Source organism: Typopeltis vanoorti, chromosome 12 (genome assembly GCF_054136105.1).
Source record: "Typopeltis vanoorti isolate ZY-2024b chromosome 12, IOZ_Tvanoo_1.0, whole genome shotgun sequence".
Classification (NCBI taxonomy): Eukaryota; Metazoa; Arthropoda; class Arachnida; order Uropygi; family Thelyphonidae; genus Typopeltis; species Typopeltis vanoorti.
Genome location: NC_143560.1, coordinates 28827567 through 28848041, shown reverse-complemented (window position 1 = coordinate 28848041; position 20475 = coordinate 28827567). Strand labels below are relative to the sequence as shown.

General features: G+C 35.8%; 1 protein-coding gene across 1 annotated transcript in view; it reads left to right on the top strand.

Moving 5' to 3' along the window:
- Positions 1-20475, top strand: part of LOC150100650 (RNA exonuclease 4) — an 88250-nt gene that overhangs the window by 37725 nt on the left and 30050 nt on the right. The window contains exons 3-4 of the mRNA XM_090401672.1: positions 13494-13687; positions 19031-19119. Coding sequence (XP_090257798.1) covers positions 13494-13687; positions 19031-19119 — 283 coding nt within the window. The remainder of the gene's footprint in view (positions 1-13493; positions 13688-19030; positions 19120-20475) is intronic.

Sequence of the window (20475 nt, the reverse complement as noted above, 5' to 3'; positions counted from 1 at the left end):
CCTGTACTTGGAAATATGGCTTTGTATTTCTTCAACCTTGGTATCACTTCTGGATCTGGCTCCCACTGATGAGACCTCAATAAAGGTCCCACCGATGAGACCTCAATGAAACTGGTCTGGGTAGTGGCCCTTCCCATAATGCATACATGAGAAGGGCCAGTATCTTTTGGTTGCTTTGAAAGAAGGTACTGTTATTATCAGATTATTTTGCCCACAAAACTCAGTTAACCTTACATTACTATCCTTCACATTGCCAAATCCAATACCATTTACTATGACCACTCCTCTTCCTTTTGATCCAGCTTTTATGCTTATACATGTCTATGGATATGTATAATACATGCATTATATATTATACATGTCTGTAAGGATATGTGCATTGCATTACGGGATACTAAGGCAATTGATGTGAAGTCATCATCCTCTATATACAAGTAGCCCATTCATGAATTCACTTGGCATCTTTAATTTATAGTGCATTATATATCAAGTCATCCCAAAAGTGATGTTGTTTTTAGCATTAAATTTTGAAAATATATAAAAGATAAATCACGTGCTAATTTAATGAAGCATACATTCTTCATTTGAATCAATAAAGCTCTTCCAACATTGTGAAAGCTTCATAATGCCATTTCTATAGAATTCAGAAGGGCTGGAAGGCAAAGAAGTTGCATCCAGCCCTTCTGAATTCTATAGAAATGGCATTATGAAGTTGCATAGGCTTAATTTCAGTGCCTCTAATGTGTCATATTGTTTTTCATTAATGAAATGTTGCAAACTTTGAAATAAGTGCTAATCTAAAGGTGCAATATCAGGAGAATATGAAGAATATGGAAGTTTTTTCCAGCCGAGTTCCTCAATCACAGTTCAGCTGTGATTGTTTGGTTTTTGTGGCAAGAGTTCAAAGTGTATAATGCCAACCATAAAGATCGGAAAGACTTGGGTTCAATGCCCGTCAACACGTAAGGAACGTGAGGAACCTTTATCTGGTTTCTTTCGACAAAGTGAGTTAGCTGGTCTTATGCAGAAGTAGGGGGTTTTTTCACCCAGAAACTCTGGTTTTTTGTCCTCCAAAACAGACAAACCGGCCCCGTGAACACATGCATTTACAGGCATCGGGCACACCGGAATGCATAGGGCTAACCACTTTATCCTCAAGTTATGGTTGCGAAGTCCAAGACTACTTGGAAAGGTCATGGGTGCTTAAGTGCCTGTTAGGACCACTGATAGGATATGATAGGATAGGATCCCACCAAACACTTAACAAAACCTTCTGAGGGTGAAGCTTGTTTTGTCTGAGGTTTAGCCTGTTCCCCTGAATGAACCCACTACCTTTGGCACTTAACATTCTTGTAAAGTGTCCACTTTTCATCACTGGTGACTACATGATTTAAAAACGGAAATTAAACCTCTCGAGAATGAAGAGCAGTGCAGATGTTGATGCACTCTCTATGATTGTTTGTCAGTTCATGAGTGACCCACTTTCTGAGCTTAGACACTATTCCAAGTTCTTACCTATGACAGTGGATGGTCGATGACGATGAATTAAGATCTTTTGTAATAGTTGCTTCCAGCATATCATTTTATATATATATATATATATATATATATATAGAGAGAGAGAGAGAGAGAGAGAGACAAGGTGCCCAGAGCGAGAGGAGTCTTTGAAGCTAAAGTCCCCTTGTCAACATTTTTAGAACCATCGCTGGCACTTTCGCACATTCAAAACATTATTGCCATTCACTTCTTGCACATTTTGTTAGTGTTAGCAGCATTGTTGCCTTTTTTGAACTCAAAACTTGATGTGCCTAATGTACTCTTCGTTGACCTTCATAGTAATAAAAGGTTATTTTAACAATAACTTATGTACGATGTTCTTGCAAAGTGGAATTCCTTAGAATGAGGCCACCTCAGCTTAACGGTACTTGTGCAGAAAAATTCGTGTTTAGACAAGCTGAGACATGTTTGAACAAGTACATAAAAAATGACGTTACTTTTGGGATAACCTGATGCAAGGAGCCTATCCCTTTTTACCTGCCTTCAAGACTTCAAATGAAATGTTTACCTTAACTAATTAAATTTTGTTTTGCTATTTTATTTATTTATATTTTTTAATACAGTCCTTATAAACTCAAGGGGGGGGGTATACAAGTTTATCCTGAGCAGGCTTCTATAAACATCTGTGTCCACGGTGGGATTCTAACCCACAACCTGTTGATTGGAGAGTGGGTTTGCTATCCACTCTGCCAACCAGGCCAGCAAAGTTGCTTACTTGAGGAATTTTATATTTTAATATATATTTAATATGGAATTGTAACAAGGCCAAGACAGTATAAAGTTTAGAATATGGAAAATGTGCCAAACCAGTACATTATGAAACATGTCACAATAATGCAGTTATGACTGGCTGTGTTATCAGAACATGTTCCATGTGGTAGTTTAATATAACACAGTAAACCACAGAAATAGAGAACAAAATTAAAACGACAAGAAAGAGAAACTCTACACTATATGTGAGCAGCCAGCAATAATGACAATGCTGACCATTTGAAATAAATTGTTATCAGATTACAAAAGGTAAAAACAGAAAACTATTTCTGGTCTTCTGTTTCCTTGTGATTATTATTCAACCAAGTTTCTTTGGCCTCTGTGCATGTTTTTCAATAACCTTGCCTGCCTTTGCTGAATAGATTTAATATTTTCATTCGTCTGTGGTTTTCTCTGTTTAGAATTTTTGGAGATATAGGAAGTATCTTTGACAATCTTCGCAAACTTTTTCTATTCTTTTTTACCTTCAGTTTGTTATTTTATGTTCTAAATGAAATTTTCTGAGGTGTTCAAAATAACTTAATTTTTGTTGTTGCCTATTTATTTTTAGTTGAATCATTCTTTGTGTAATTGAAATGCAGGCACTGTTCTTTGTATCTGCTATTGGTGTTTTTAATTTTGTAATAATGTAGTCCAGGTCTGTTTTCTTCTGGGTGCATTTTTGTTTATACTCAACTATTTTGAACTCTTTTTCTAATCATTATGTAATTGATCTGTTTTCTAATTTTACCATCTGAGCTTTCTCAAGTATATAATTGTGCTTTGGTTGCTTCGAAAGAAGGTATTGTTATTATCAGGTTATTTTGTCCACAAAACTCAGTTAACCTTACATTACTATCATTCACATTGCCAAATCCAATACCATTTACTATGAACATCCCCCTCTTCCTTTTGATCCAGCTTTGGTGCTTAAGTTTGCCATAACAATTAAAAAAAATTTTTTTTCTGTATTTGTGGACCACAGTTCATATCATACTGTGTGAATGGTGCAGTGCAATGCTTAAAAGGTAACACCTACTACAGGAACTAGAGCTATGTGTTGAGTAGGCTAGATGTTAGAAAGCTAATGTCTAGTCTACTCAGTGCTTTGTGGGAATAAATGACATACCACCACATATTTTTAGGAAATATGCAAGAGTTGGCTGTGCCTTCTTATCTGATTGTATCACACAACTCTTGTAATAAGAAGTGAAAAGAAGGCAAACTAATGCCAATGCACAAAAACGGTGTTAAGGCACATATTTCCAGATAGACTGGTCTGCATCAGTTAAGCTTGAAGAGATTGGTTAAGAACAGCACACAGGATTTGTTTAATGTCAGACCCACATACAAAATTGCAAGACCTATAGCACATCAGTCCCTTGTGTGAGTAAAAAGAAAGAAGGAATTTGTTGATATATTTCTTGAAGAGCTGAGTGTTATGATTTTAAGTAATTGGTAAATAGAGCAAGGAAGCTTTTCCAAAGTACAGAGGTAGCTGGAATGAAAAACAAAGAAAAGAAGTTGGTTTGGAGCTGGGTGGTAAACAGATGTTAACTGGTGGCTACTCTTACTACAGTTTTAGAAGAAAGAAGGAATATTGATGATGGTCACTTCAGAACATTTTTCATAAAGCTGAATGTCTATGAGAAAGTTATCATAGCTAATCTATGAGAGTGGAGATTAATTATTTGATTACCCTCTTCTGTATAGCATTGAGCAGTCTTAGAGAGGTTTTAGGTGCACTACCCAAATGTATGACTAGTATTTCATAGTTTTGTAGGTTTGGGATTTATATAGTGCTTGTTGTACAGGTGTTATATGAGTGGTGTCATGTGCTAGTGTAAAGATGAGAAGTAGAATCTCAGCTATAGTTTCTACTGCCTCTTTTTGAAACAGCAAAAACTATAGTCGAGATGTACATTTTTGAAAATTATGGAGACAACTACCATGTTTGAATAAAAATTTTAGTTTAATATAACTAAAATCTACATTCGACGTTTCGACCTTTATGTCAAGGTCATCTTCTCGAGCATACAACTATACACAGAAAACAAGCTACACTGCAATCAAACTGGTTTGTTAAAGTTACTGACCAACCACTACAACAATTGTTGGCCTGACCTCTGGTGAAAAAAAATTAAAAATAAATAATTATACATCGATGCTAGAGTCCTATTATTAGTGTTATCTGTTGGTTGTAGAAATACATTGGGCACAACAACAAGTCTATGTTTCTATCTATATACATATATTATTAACATCATGATTATAAATGTACATTCCAGCCAGTTGGTATGGAATGGTTTCTAATACTAGCTGAAGATTGGCTAGAGTCCTGACTTATGCTGGATCTTATATATTAGGTAGGCTGAATGTGTGCCATCCAGATCTTTGGTCATGCCATCTTTGTTGTTGATATTTGGGTGCTTTAGCAGGATTTTGCAGGCTTCCTTAAATTTCCTTTCATACCAGGTTTTTGTATGGTGTAAAGAGAGGGTGCTTTTCCAGTTGATTTGGTGTAAGGTGTTGAGCGCGTGATCTGAGAGGCCTGCTTCACCATAATGGTTATATTTAATGTGTCTAATGCGTTCTTTCTTATGTATAGGGATTGTCCGTCCTGTTTCACCAATGTATAGTAAGTTACAGGTGCAGCGGATGCAATAGACTCCAGGATGTGCCAATGGGAGGAGAGGATCCTTAGAGGAGCTGAATATGGTTTTAAGTTTAGTGGGTGGCTTAAAAGTGGCATTGACGTTATAATGTAGGATTCTGTTGATTTTTTCTGATAACCCTTTAATGTATGGGATGGGTATGGTTTTACTGTAATCTAGATTTGTTTTTGTTGTTGTTTTATGGAGTATTTTATTAATAGTATTTTTGTTATAGCCATTATTTATGAATGTGTCTTTCTTGTTTCAGGGCTTGCTGGTTAGAGCAAATTGTTGTAGCTCTGTTTCTAAGGGTGTTAATGACTCCATATTTTTGTGATGGGTGATGGTATGAATTAGCATGTATGTATTGACCCGTGTGTGTCGGTTTTCGGTAGACCGTGAAGGATACACTGCCTGCAGGAAGACGTGTGACTATATGAGAATATGAGATTTTAGTTATATTAAACTAAAGTTTTTATTCAAACACGGTAGTTATCTCCATAATTTTCAAAAATGTATTCAGATCACCGTGTAAGCTTAAAAGAAAGGATTCAGATCATCCATGGAAATGATACTATACTGATTGCGGTGCTTGTGGGTAAGTTAAAGATACGTATTTCCCTCTTGATCAATCGGCTGGCCTTTTTTAAAGAGATGCAGAGACAATAACCTTATTCCTATCTGCATCAGGCTAAAAAAGAAATTTACGTCCGCTAAAGCACTCCGTATTTATGACTGCATAGAAAAAGCAATGCTCAGAGAACAGATCCAAACAGCCTCCCAAAACCTAGCAATAACTCAAAATCTGGTTTCAAAATTGCAATCTGAACTATCGAACTATATTAATCCAGACGTTCTACAAGTACTTGAAAGAATTACTGACAATTCGGCCAAATATACCCTGGAAAAGAATAAAGAAAAACTCAAGAGACCAAATTCCACAGTTTGAAACAACAGCGAAACATGGCAGCCAATCACAGGAATCCATCCAATCAGAAGACCACTTCCCCGATAAACACCAACAGTGAACAACAAACAAGGGAGACAAGGAGCGACCAACCACTGGCAAGCAAGAACCATGTGATCAACCTATCAAGCCACACCCTGAACAGCGACGAACTTACGCTACTGAATAAAGGACTTAACTATGCAATAGCACCTAAAAAGGTAAACAAATTGGATTTTGTATACCACATAGAAAGAGTCATCAGGTCCCTACTTAACAGTATAGCCGATAAAATGCAATTAGAAACTAGTAATGTCCTGAACATTACGAAAACCATACACGACATATTAAGAAAACCATATATCTCACAAAAACACAAACAAACAGAAAATACACAAACAAAATGTGCCCCTACAACCAATTGTGGAAGGAATAGACAGCCCCAATTACCACTTAGCCAAGAAATTAGCGTCAACACTCAAGGAGTTGGTAGGTCATTCCCCCTCCTACATAAAGAACACACAACACTTTATAAACAAAATTAAAAACATAACACTCGACAAAGACAACTTATTAGTCAGTTTTGACGTTTCTGCCCTTTTCACAAATGTCCCCATCAATGACACAATTCTCCTACTACAGAACAAATTTCTGCCAGACATTACGGCCCTCTTTGCCCACATACTACAGTCCGGTTACTTCGTGTGGCAAAACAAATTTTACCTACAAAAAGAAGGTACAGCTATGGGCTCACCACTATCTCCCCCCCCCCCAATCGCTAACTTCTACATGGAAACCTTTGAGCAAAGGGCTCTTGATTCCGCCATGCTAAGACCGACAGTCTCGCTTAGATATGTTGATGCCGTGTTCGCGATCTGGCGACAAACGCTAAACACATTCCTTAGCCACCTGAACAAACAACACGGACGCATACAATTTACCACCGAAATCGAAAATCAAAACTCGCTCCCGTTCCTAGACATACTAGTCATCACACGTCTTCCTACAGGCAGTCTATCCTTTACTGTCTATCAAAAACCAACACACATGGGCCAATACATACATGCTAATTCATACCATCACCCATCACAAAAATATGGAGTCATTAACACCCTTAAAAACAGAGCTGTAACAATTTGCTCTAACCAGCAATCCCTGAAACAAGAACTAAAAATCATCAGCGACACATTCATAAATAATGGCTATAACAAAAATACTATTAATAAAATACTCCATAAAACAACAACAAAAACAAACCTAGATTACAGTAAAACCATAGCCATCCCATACATTAAAGGGTTATCAGAAAAAATCAACAGAATCCTACATTATAACCTCAGTGCCACCTTTAAGCCACCCACTAAACTTAAAACCATATTCAGTTCCTCTAAGGATCCTCTCCTCCCATTGGCACATTCTGGAGTCTGTTGCATCCGCTGCACCTGTAACTTACTGTACATTGGTGAAACAGGACGGACAATCCCTATACATAAGAAGGAACACATTAAATATAACCATTATGGTGAAGCTGACCTCTCAGATCACGCGCTCAACACCTTACACGAAATCAACTGGAAAAGCATCCTCTCTTTACACCATACAAAAACCTGGTATGAAAGGAAGCCTGTGAAATCCTGCTAAACCACCCAAATATCAACAACAAAGATGGCATGACCAAGGATCTGGATGGCACACATTCAGCCTACCTAATATATAAGATCCATAAGTCAAGACTCTTGCCAATCTTCAGCTAGTATTAGTAACCATTCCATACCAACTGGCTGGAATGTATATTTATAATCATGATGTTAATATATGTATATAGATTGAAACATAGACTTGTTGTTGCACCCAGTGTATTTCTACAACGAACAGATAACACTAATAATAGGACTCTAGTGTTGATGTATAATTATTTATTTTTAATTTTTTTTCACCAGAGGTCAGGCCAACAATTGTTGTAGTGGTTGGTCAGTAACTTTAACAAACCAGTTTGATTGCAGTGTAGCTTGTTTTCTGTGTATAGTTATATGCTCCAGAAGATGACCTTGACATAAAGGTCGAAACGTCGAATATAGATTTTAGTTATATTAAACTAAAGTTTTTATTCAAACACATTAGTTGTCTCCATAATTTTCAAAAATGTATTCGGATCACCGTGTGAGCTTAAAAGAAAAGGATAGTTGAGATGTGTTTGTGCCCAGGAAAGACTGAAGTAATTCAGCCCAAGAAGAGAAATGTAATCCTGTTTGGAGATCTGAGTATTAAACAAAGTAAGGGATATGAGATACTAAACAGGCCACCTGTTTTGATAATATTGAAGTTCACAAGGTTATCCTGAACCCACTGAAGAATAGCAAGGAGATAAGAGCTTAGGATATTGCTTATGAAAGATCTTGAGGCTTCTAGTGATTGGGCATCACAAGGTTTGTCAAATGTGGAAAAGGAATGGAGCATACTGTCTTCAATGAAGCCATGAATAGGATTCAAAATCAGAGAGAGGAGATCATTTGTAGGAGGAATAGAGTGGGTGAGAGTACAGGATCCTGGGGCTACTCCTACAGTGATGAGAAAAGTCCAAGGAGAGAACCATTGATGTAGCATACTACCATTGGATAGTAGTATGCTGAGTAGACCTCTGGGCTAGACCCAATCACCTTAAAAAATGCTAAGATCAACCACACGAGTTTCTCTGTATCTATTCGTGGGTTGAGTCCAAATGCAAGTAGTGAGAGCTAGAAGATTAGTTGGTAAGCTTCCATGTGGTGAAGAAGATGGGGGCTGTATGACCTCCATGGATTATGAGAAAACTGAAGTGAGAGCAGTTGTGCAGTAGTTTGTTGGCTTACTTAGGAGAGAAGCTAGTGGAGTAGGAAAGATTGAAGAGGTGATAGAAGACTAGTTACTTCTGGAGCACAATTTATTAGCATAGTAGAGAAATCATGGCATTTTGGACTCTTGATCCACATCTGATCTTCTAGCCTTCACTTCAACTAATGGGAAATACCTTGACATCCCTGCCTGCTTGATCAGTGGAATTAGAGAAGAGAAGCATTATTTGAGTTAGACATTGAAGTTCCTGAAAATAACCTTGTTATTTAGATAGCAAAGAATCAAACTTTAGAGATAGGTAATCAAAGAGATTAGAGTAGTTATCAGAGTTTGGAGAATTATATGAGGGTGGTCTGAAAAGTTCTCAGCCTAACAATCATCTCATCTCATCCGATTGGTAACGGGTTGAGTCCACTAAAAAGAAAGGTTCTCCACTTATCACGATCTTTAGCCATCTCAATCATGACTATAGCTGGGTAGATGTGAATGTTCTTTCAGCAACTTTATCCAAGTACTTCTTGGTCTGCTTCTAGGTCTTTTTCTTCATATATATCCATTCAGAGCTAAATATGGGAGTCTATGAGGGGGCCATTCTTTGAATATGACCAAACCATCTCAGTTGATGCTTAATGATTGTGTCTATTATATTATTTGGGAAGTCTAAATCTGTTCTGACTTGATCATTAGTCTTGTGTTGCATCCAGTGGGTGTTATTAATTTTTCTGAGGCATTTCATTTCAAATGCTTGAAGTTTCTTGATTGGTTGTTGAGTTAATCTCCAGACTTCTGAAGCATAAGTAGCCATTGGGATAATAATTGTTTTATATAAATTTAATTTTAGACTCATTGGGTTTTTTTATTTTTCCATATTTTGTTTAGTTTATTCATGTTGGTCCAACCTAGGTTTAGCCTGTGTTTTACTGTTTCCATATTGTTGAGGTTACTAGTTATAAGACTGCCAAGATAAACATATTTATTAACTTGTTCCAGCAGGTGATTTTCAAGATTTATAGAAACATTTTCTTCTTCTCTACCTATCTTCATTATTTTTGTTTTATGAAGATTTATTTTCATACCATAAATTTTACAAGAGTCGTTTAAAATATTAATAGTTTTTTCTAGCGGTGGTTTAGAATCTGCTAAAATAATGATATCATCTGCGTATTTTATGTGATTAATGTTGGTACCATTGATTTTTACACCTGGTTCATCGGCTATGGTTTTACAGACCTCTTCTAGGAAGAGGATAAAGAGTTGAAGTGAGAGAGGACATCCCTGCATTACACCTTTCTCAACTCTGAAATTCTCGGTTTTAATGTTGTTTGTTTTAACAAAAAGCTTTGGTATCTCCATAATAATTTGTAATAAATGTTAAAATATCAGAATCTATTTTTATGTTTTTAGGATAGTAATCAATTTGTTTCTATTAACTGAATCAAAGGCTTGCTTAAAATCTATAAAACAACAGTATATGGGCAGGTCATATTCCCAATATTTTTCTGCTATGTTATTAAAGGTGAAGATGTGGTCTATAGTGGATCTATGTGGCCTGAATCCTGCTTGGTTTTCCTCTATGATTTTTCTGTAAGCACCTGATTCGAATTTCATCGATATTTCATCTTTACCCGTAACTTTTGAAAGTTTCATTTGGTTTATTGCATTTATAATTTCTGCCGAGGTTATGGGTGGTGCCTTTTCATATGTCATCTTTTCTGTTTTTCTCCTGTTCTTTTTGAAATAATGTTTGATAGTAGTCCTTCCAAATTATTTTAATATTTTGTATTGACTCAGTTTCTAGATTGTTTTTATCTTTCGTTGTTAATGGTTTATCTTTATAGATCTTAGTTAATTCTTTGATAATTTTGTATACCGTTTTATTTTCATTTCTTTTATTAGCTTCTTTGCAGAGTTTTGCTTTTTCCTCCAACCAGTTATTTTTGGTAGATATGCACATTTTATCAATTTTGTTTTTAAGATTCTTATAATGTTGTTTATTTTCTTCTGTATTTTTTATATTTAATATATGCTTTGCTGTTCTTTTTTCTTCTAAAGTATTTAGAATTTCAGGGGTTATCCATTCATGATTTGGTCTTAATGTTGTACCAGGTATGTTTCTTGCAGTACTTGTAACAATATTTTTACCTTGATTCCATGTATTTTCTATATTGTCATAGGATAATCTTCTAAACTCATTTCCTATTAGTATCTGATAATTATCTTGCATAGATTTCTCTTTCAGTTTTGACAGGTCCACTTTGTTGATAGGAACTCGTGATTTACTATACTTGAATTTTAGTTTAATTTTTGTTGCTAGCAGTTCATGGTCAGTGTCGAAGTCTGGAGTTTTTAAAGTTCTAACATTTTGCACTGATGATTCCAATTGTGTTTGATTAGAATGTAATCAATACAGTTCTTTGTTGTACCATCTGGTGAGGTCCATGTGTATTTGTGGGAAGGTCTATGGAAAAAAAAAAGGGTGTTACAGATAAATAGATTATTTGCTTTACAAAATTCTAAAATTCTTTCACCTCTTTCATTTCTGTTATCAACTCCGAATCTGTCCATAACATCCTCCATGCCTGCGGTGAACTTCCCAATTTTGGAATTAAAATCTCCCATCACATATATCTTTCTTATTGGTCTTGTCTATTAGATCTTGCAACTTATCATAAAAGGTATTGATTTCTTCATCTTCATGTGACTGGTCGGGGGCATAGATTTGAATAATTGTAAAGTGAACATTTTTTCTTTACCTTTTAATCTGATAGCGATCATTCTTGGGCCATGTAGTTCTGTGGCCATGACTGCATTTTGTAGACTATTATTCACTAAAATTGTGACTCCTTCTCTATGTATATTGTCCTCTCTGCCCGAGTAGAATAGTTTTCCTGAATTTAGATTTATAACTCCTCCTGTCCAATGGGTTTCAGCCAAACCTAAAATGTCCCATTTAATCCTAGCAAGTTCTTTTTCCATCAAATTTATTTTCCCAGGTTTTAACAGTGTCCTTATATTTAAGGTTAAGAGATGTGAAATTCTGTTGGCTGATTACATACTAAACTTCTCGACTGTTCCCTGTGATCTAGGATCAGTCGCGTCAGTTTCCTTGGACATAGTAACATTCTCTTGACACAGTGGAGACTCCTGATTCATAGGGTTGAATGGCAGAATAATGCAGCCGGCTTGCCACTCCTCTGCTGCATCCTTTGGTCCACAACTCCTTATTCTTTATTCGGAGCAACCCGTTGGGGTTTCCCTCATCCGCCACCCGAGGAACGCGCCTGGTAGGAGTCAGGTCTCATACCAGGGCTACCCAGGCCTAACAATCATCTCATCCGATTGGTAACTGGTTGAGTCCACTAAGAAGAAAGGTTCTCCACTTATCACGATCTTAAGCCATCTCAATCATGACTCTATAGCTGGGTAGATGTGAATGTTCTTTCAGCAACTTTATCCAAGTACTTCTTGGTCTGCTTCTAGGTCTTTTTCTTCATATATATCCATTCAGAGCTAAATATGAGAGTCTATGAGGGGCCATTCTCTGAATATGACCAAACCATCTCAGTTGATGCTTAATGATTGTGTCTATTATATTATCTGGGAAGTCTAAATCTGTTCTGACTTGATCATTAGTCTTGTGTTGCATCCAGTGGGTGTTATTAATTTTTCTAAGGCATTTCATTTCAAATGCTTGAAGTTTCTTGATTGGTTGTTGAGTTAATCTCCAGACTTCTGAAGCATAAGTAGCCATTGGGATAATAATTGTTTTATATAATTTTAATTTTAGACTCGTTGGGATTTTTTTATTTTTCCATATTTTGTTTAGTTTATTTATGTTGGTCCAACCTAGGTTTAGCCTGTGTTTTACTATGTCCATATTGTTGAGGTTACTAGATATAAGCCTGCCAAGATAAACATATTTATTAACTTGTTCCAGCAGGTGATTTTCAAGATTTATAGAAATATTTTCTTCTTCTCTACCTATCTTCATTATTTTTGTTTTATGAAGATTTATTTTCATACCATAAGTTTTACAAGTCATTCAAGAGGCCTAACAATAAAAAAACAAATTTATAATTTAAAAATTATTTTTATTTTTCAACATAATCTCCCTTAAGACTAATACATTTATTCCAGTGATGCTCCATCACCATTATCTCGTTCTCTGTAGTGGGTCTCAGTAAGATCTGCAAAATACTCCTCTACAGCTGCAATCTCCTCTTGATTCTAAGAAAAATGCTGATCAACAAGGAAAAGTTTTAGTTTTGGGAAGAGATAGAAGTCAGAGGAAGCCAAATCTGGGGAATAGGGTGGATGTTCCAAAAATTCATAGTGCAGATCCTTTAATTTTCCCATTGCCAAAACACCTTCTGCAAACCGGGTTTTTTCTCACGAATTTTTCATCTAGTCTGGTTAAAAGATAGGAATAATATTCCCCCTGTTATTGTTTTACACTTTTCAAGATAATTTATAAATAAAATTCCTTTAGCATCCCAAAACACAATGCCATAACCTTTCTTGCTGATGGAACTGACTTTGTCTTCTTTGACGCTGAACAACGGGCTTCTGTCCACTATTTGGATTCTGGTATGTAATGGTGAATCAAAGTCTCATCCATAGTAACAAAGTGACGCACAAAATGAAATCAGTTTTATTCTTGTTAAAATGCTCCAAGAATGTTACTTATGTTGAATGCTTTTCAGGAAGTTGGGCATCCTATTACAACTGAATTAATGTTGGTTTTACATTTTCAGATTAACAAAAGCAGTTGCTATTGATTGTGAAATGGTTGGAACAGGATTTGATGGTAGAGATTCCATCTTAGCCAGGGTGTCTTTGGTTTCCACAAGTGGACAGTGTGTGTATGATAAATATGTTAAACCAACAGAAAAGGTATCAGATTACAGAACGCCTGTAAGTGGGATTCGGCCAAGTGATATTGAAAATGGTAGGTGTCTTTATAAGAAAAACTTCCAACAGTTGAAATTTTTTGAATTCAAAGTAGTTTGTTTTCTTAGAGACTGTTGACATAGTATGCATTATCATAAATGAAAATTATACTTTAATTGCCAAATGAAATTTCCCCTTTTGTTCTCCTTATGGTTATTACCTTAATCATGTATATTAACGTACAAGAATAATTTACAATATCAAATCCAAATTTAGTATGTGTGAATGATCATTTTTTTGAAACATTTGTAGTTTAATTAAGATCTAAAACTGAATAATAACTAAGACATTTTGAATTCCTTAAAAGTATACAGGATGATGTAGGCATACTTTCCATTTTATAATGTAGTTCCAGTTGGAATTGAGATCTAAAACTTCATATATACATGCACGTGCATGGAAGAGAAAAATTTTAAAATACTGATAAAGTTGCCTAGATTCAAATTCAAACCCTCCCTTGCTATAAAAAGTCATTAGTTCTGATCATTTTGTACATACACATGATTAGAAATTTGATATGTATGTAAAAAAAAAAGGGGGGGGGATGGAGTTATAGACATATTTCTGCTTATGCAATCTTAGATGGATACTTTTCACATGGATATTACTTGATTTCAAATGCTTACCATGTACTAATGAAATGACCACAGGCATTACTACTGTTTTACCTGGAGTTATCACTGTGGTGTTAAATACTAGTGATTATTTTTTTCCATTGTTTTTTTATTAAATTTTTTCCTGTGTTGGAATTATTGCTCAAAAAGACAAACCATGGTGTTTGGGCATTACAGAGTTCTTCTTCTGTAACTGTGGCTTCCTATGTTCCGGGATACTTAAGGGTCAAAACTGTATAACTGAGAGGAGACCTCCACATAGCCTTTAAAGGAATGCGAAGAACTGACCAGGGCTTCTGACCTGATGTCCAATTCTCACCTTCTCATGGTGCACCCTGTTGGGTATCTATCTATCTGGATACTGAACGAACGAGGATGGGCTGGCAATTTGGGATTTAGCCGACCAAATTGTATTCTTATTGGCTTAAACCAATATACAAAATTATGGTACAACATGACAAAATTTCATGCTGGCTGGGGCATCGCTTGGTTAAACAAGGCCCCTGTTGTTTTCGCCAGGGAACCAGGGCGAACAGCGAAAAGACAGCTACTGGAACAAATCTGAAAGCACACCCAACTCAACATCACCAGAGTTAAAGATCGGTACTATCAACATAAGAAGCCTGAATGGCAAAGAAATGGAGTTAGCTGAGGAATTAGATAAGTACCAGATCTACATAATAGAAGTGACTGAAACAAAAAAAAGACCAAAACTGGTGAGATCTTTCTGAGCAATAAATACAAAATGTTATATTCAGGCAATGACAATCAAGGAAAAGAAGGAGTAGCCATAGTATTCAACACAAAATATGAGGCTAATCTTCTTGAATGGCAGTCAGTCTCAAGTAGAGTAATGTGGGCAAATATGAGATTGGGGAACTGGACAATGAGACTTATTTGTGCCTATGGTCCCACAGAAGGTTCTACTAAGGTAGAAGTGGAGGAATTTTTTGAGGCTTTAGAAAAAGCAACTGACACAATGAAAAATGAAAAGTTGGTCCTAGTTGGGGATCTAAATAGCAGAGTAGGAAAATGATTGTTAGACATACATTTCACAAAAAATATTTTGGGAAAATTTGGAGAAAAGAGCAAAGCTAATAATAATGGCAAATACCCGTTGGATTTCTGCTCACGACATGGACTGGTTATTACTAACACCATGTCCCAACATAAAAATGTGCACAAATTCACATGGAGAGAAGAGGCAAGGAATAAGAAAAGTCTCATTGACTGTGTTATTGTTGATAGTGATGTCTTCTCCCTGGTGCAGAACACCAGATTTTATAGAGGATTTGAAATTGCAAGTGATCACTATTTAGTCTTGAGCAGGATAAAATTGAATTTCATATTGAAAAGAATAACATGTAAGAAAGTTTTAAAGCGAATAAAAGTTGAGCAGCTCTCAGATGTGAACTGTAGACTAAAATACACAAAGATTATTGAAGGAAAAATGAAAGAGTTTGAGAACAGGAACCAAACCTTGGAGATTCAGTGGCAAGCCTTGAAGAAAACCCTGATTGATTCAGCCAGAGAGGCATGTGATGAGGTTGTCTGCAACGATAGAAAAATCAGAACTCCATGGTGGACACAGGAAGTTAAAGAGGCAGTGAAGAAAAGAAGAAAGCATATCAAAAGTTCCTGGCAAATAAGTCAGCTTTTGCTCTTGGAGAATACAGAGACAAATGTAAGCACTGTGTAAAACAAGCTAAAATTCATGAGAGGACTTTGGTAAAACAAAATTCATGAGAGGACTTTGGCAATAACATAGAAAATAAATATCACAGGTGGTAAGATATTCTGGAGGTTGTTGAAGAAGCTTAGAAATGGAGGAAAGAGTGCTATAAAAGGAGTTAGAGATGATAAGGTGACATGAAAACGGGAGAAAAAGATATCCTTGAATTATGGAGTAATTACTTCGAAAAATTGCTAAATGAAACAAGCTGTAGTAAAAACACACTCAACAGGCATACAGTCAGGAATACATATCCATATTTGAAGTAGAAAAAGCCATCAAAGGCTTGAAATGTGGAAAGGCAGCAGGAGTAGATGATATTCAACCAGAAATGCTGAAGTATAGTGGTATGAAAGTCTTACAGTGGCTGCACTGCATAGTTCAGAAAGCTTGGACAGAGGGATGAATTCCCGATGATTGGAGTAGAGCTCTAATAGTACCCATATATAAAAAGGAAAATAAAACTGAATGTGAGAATTACAGAGGTATTTCCCTATTGAGTGTTCCTGGCAAGATCTATGCAAGTATACTTGAGAAACAGTTGAGAAGAATTGTGGAAGAAAAGCTTGGTGAAGAACAAGGCCGAATAGAGGCTGTCAGGATCAGATCTTCATTTTACGACAAATAGTTGAGAAAACATGGGAATATAACAAAGATCTGTATTTAAGTTTTGTCGATCTGGAAAAGGCATATGACAAGGTGCCAAGAGAGAAGCTATTCAATAGGCTACAGTTATATGGTGTCAATGGGGCATTATATCAAGCAATACTTAGTCTTTATTTGAGTTGTAAGTCACCATTTAGAATTGAAGGAAGTACAGGAAGATAGTTTAATGTTAAATCTGGTGTGAGACAAGGATGTACATTATCCCCTCTGTTATTCATTATCTATATGGATCACATTATGAAGGAAAGTGGTATTAAACATGATATCAGAATTGGAGATATTAATGTGAGCTCTTTGCTTTATGCGGATGATGTTATACTTCAAAATAAATCTGCTACAAGTTTGCAAGATTCCTTGACTAAATTGAATAATTGTTATAATAGATATGGTATGAAGGTCAGCATTAAAAAGACAAAGACAATGAAAATATAGGTAGTATTGTTGAAAATGTCAACTGTGTTGTGAATGGGGAACCTGTGGAACAAGTAAAACATTTCAGCTACTTAGGCACAATTTTTACTGAAGATGGTAAATTAAATATAGATATAGACAACAGAATCAACAAAGCTGGTATGGTGGGACGTCAACTGAATAAATTCATATGGAATAAGAGAGAAATTAGTCGGAACACTAAATTAGCTGTATATACAAGACTGTGTTCAAACCCGTTTTTAACGTATGGATCTGAGAGCTGGGTTAGAATTAAAACACTTGACCAAAGACTGCAGACTGCAGATATGAGTCCTCAGAAAGATTAGAGGCGTGAACAGATAGCATCAATGGCAATATCATATTAAAAACGAGGATATTCAGAAAAGAACTTGACATTGTCAGCATCCAGGAATGCGTTAGCAGAGCTGATCTCAGGTGGTATTGGTCACTTAAACAGAATGGACGAGGAAAGATTAGCAAAACAAGTGTTCTTTGCCAGGTTGGCAGGAAAACGACCCAGAGGAAGACCAAGATATAGGTGGATTGATACGGTACAAAGTGCCTTTTTATATAACAAAACCTGTGATGAATTCATCACTAAACACGCACATAATAGCCACAGTAATGACTATTTAATTCGTAAATATTTCATCCCAAGTATCTTGGGACATCATCACTACAGTAGTGTAAACAATAGTAGGAATAACATACAGTTAGGGCGCATGATTACAATGGAATCTCAATATGTGTGCAGTAATGTGCTATAGAAGTAAATTAAATATAACTGGGGGGGGGGGGGAATTGAAAAACATAAAAAATAAATAAATAAAATAAAAAATAAATATGTAAAGATTATTTTACACAAATTTGTATAACAATTTGCCATACTTTAGGAATAGTAAGAACGTCGTTGCAGTTTAAATTTGGTCTGTGCAGTAGGGCTTCAGCACTTTATATAAATGTTCATATTTATATAAAGATCTGTGTAAAAGTTTCAACTTCTCCCAATGGATCCTATGGTTTGGATTTTCAACTCCGTGTTGGGAGAGACCAGATTTCTGCAGTTTGAAAAGACGAATGTGGTCTTGATGTTCCGAGATGCGTTTCTGAACAGACCTACCTGTCTGATCAAAGTAAGACAATTTTCATGAGCATGGGATCTCATAAACACCAGGTACCATCAGAGGTGAGAGTTTTGTCCTTAGGAGAAGGTAACAAGTTATAGATTTGGTTGAAAGGTTTGTAAGTAGTGGTAAAAAATTGTATTTTTTCATAATTTTTGAAAGACGTTCAGAGATGCCTTTGACATAAGGTATGGGAATCCTATGGACTTCTTGTCTGGTTGATGTGTGGGAAGGTGACTGATGATTTTTTGAGTTGTTTTAAGATTATATCCATTTAGTATTGTATTTTTAGCAAGCCTACATTTTCAGGTCGCTACATTCACAATTCTTCCGCTCATCATCAATCTCAAAAATTTGGCATCATTAAATCACTAGTTTCCAGAGCACACAAATTCTGCTCCTCTGAAGATTCTCTAAACTAAGAACTAGAAATAATCAAAAATACCGCTATACTAAATGGATATAATCTTAAAACAACTCAAAAAAATATTCCTTAGCCGGCAAAGGTTTGTCAATTGGTAGAGCCTCTGCTACTAATGGCTCAGTTAAGTAAGTTTGAGCGCAGTTAGTAGTTGGAAGGAGACAAATCATTCGATGCTGTTGGCACACTCTCCCTCGATGAGTCTTTGGACTCCCTGGAGGTGTCAAATAATAATAATAATAATATGTTGTTGTTCTTGTGTGTGTGTGTGTGTGTGTGTGTGTGTGTGTGTGTGTGTGTGGTTTTTTTTATTTCTTTTATTTTATTTAATTATTTATTTTGTATTTTTAAGGTGAACAATTTTCTGTAGTTCAAAAGGAAGTACACAGCATTTTAAAGGGAAGAATCCTGGTTGGGCATGGTGTTAGAAATGACCTTAAGGTATGCTGTAGCATTTTCAACTTTTTGTTTATTTCACCATGGAAAGCTTTTTCATAGTGTACTGACTCTGAAAACTAAGAGCCATATGTGATATTTGTTTTCCAAAATAACTTAGTCAATGCAAGATAAATTTACAAGAGCGATCCTAAAGTTTTAGAATTTTGACTTTTTTTATTTATAAGCTTCATTAAAATTACTAAAAAAAAACTTTATTCAACAAAATATACCATTATGGTTTTCCATCTCTCCAAAAGCAATTTGATCATTCTATGATGCCAGGCTAGGAACTTAAGTTGTGCAAAACTGTTGACATCAGCATCAATATTTAGTGTTCTACAAAAGAAGTGAGCTGTTAATGAGATCAATTTGCCAGCCTGGTTGGCCAAGTAGTTAGCATGTCCTCTCTCCAACCCACAGGCTGCAGGTTAAAATCCTGCTGTAGGCATGGATGTTTGGAATTGTCTTTAGGTAGGAAATGAACTTCATTATCCAGTGTGAGACCACAGCCCCTCTTATTGGAAACCTGAAATGGCTTGAGAAAGTTCCATGTTTGGTCTCTAGATCAGGGTGTCTAGATTATATAAAAAATAAAAATAATAAAAAAATTAAAAAAATAGCAAAAACAAATCCTTGGCCCACTCACACTATGAATGTACAATAGGTTTTTAGGTTTACAAAAACTTTTCATGGTTGTTGCTACATTAAAAACAAACCAACCAACAAACAATAATCAGATGAGGCAGATCTAGGCAGCATGCATCTCTATCTTTCTTTCAGACTGCACATAACAATCTGAAAAAAATAAATGACAGACTTTTGCCCAAGTATCAACAGCATCATTAGTATAAAATTCAAAAATTGAACCAAACCATGCTTTTACTAGCCTGGTGGGTCAAAATCAGTTTTATTCTTGTTAAAACGCTCCACGCACTGTTCAGAGATTTTCATGCGAGTGCATTTTTGATCTGCTGTGAGCAAGTGTGGCACCCATCTTGTGAAAAGCTTTTTCATTTGCAATTCTTCATGCAAAATATATCCTACACGTTCTTTTGAAATGCCTATAGTCTCAGCAATTTCATGCACTTTGACTCGCCGGTCATCCAATACCATATCGTGCACTTGCTCAATGATTTCTGGTGTTGTTACACTTTTTAGATGTCCTTCATTTTCACTATATAATTTAAAGAAATTACAACGTACTAGGATATACATTAAAATAAATTTTAATATATTTCAATATTTCGGCAACGTCACGTTGCCATTTTCAAGAACTTAAGTACAAGACACGTGCACGCAGGCACAACAAAACAGTAAGTGAGGAAGAAGTAGGAAGCTATTATTTCTCCTAAAGTCCTG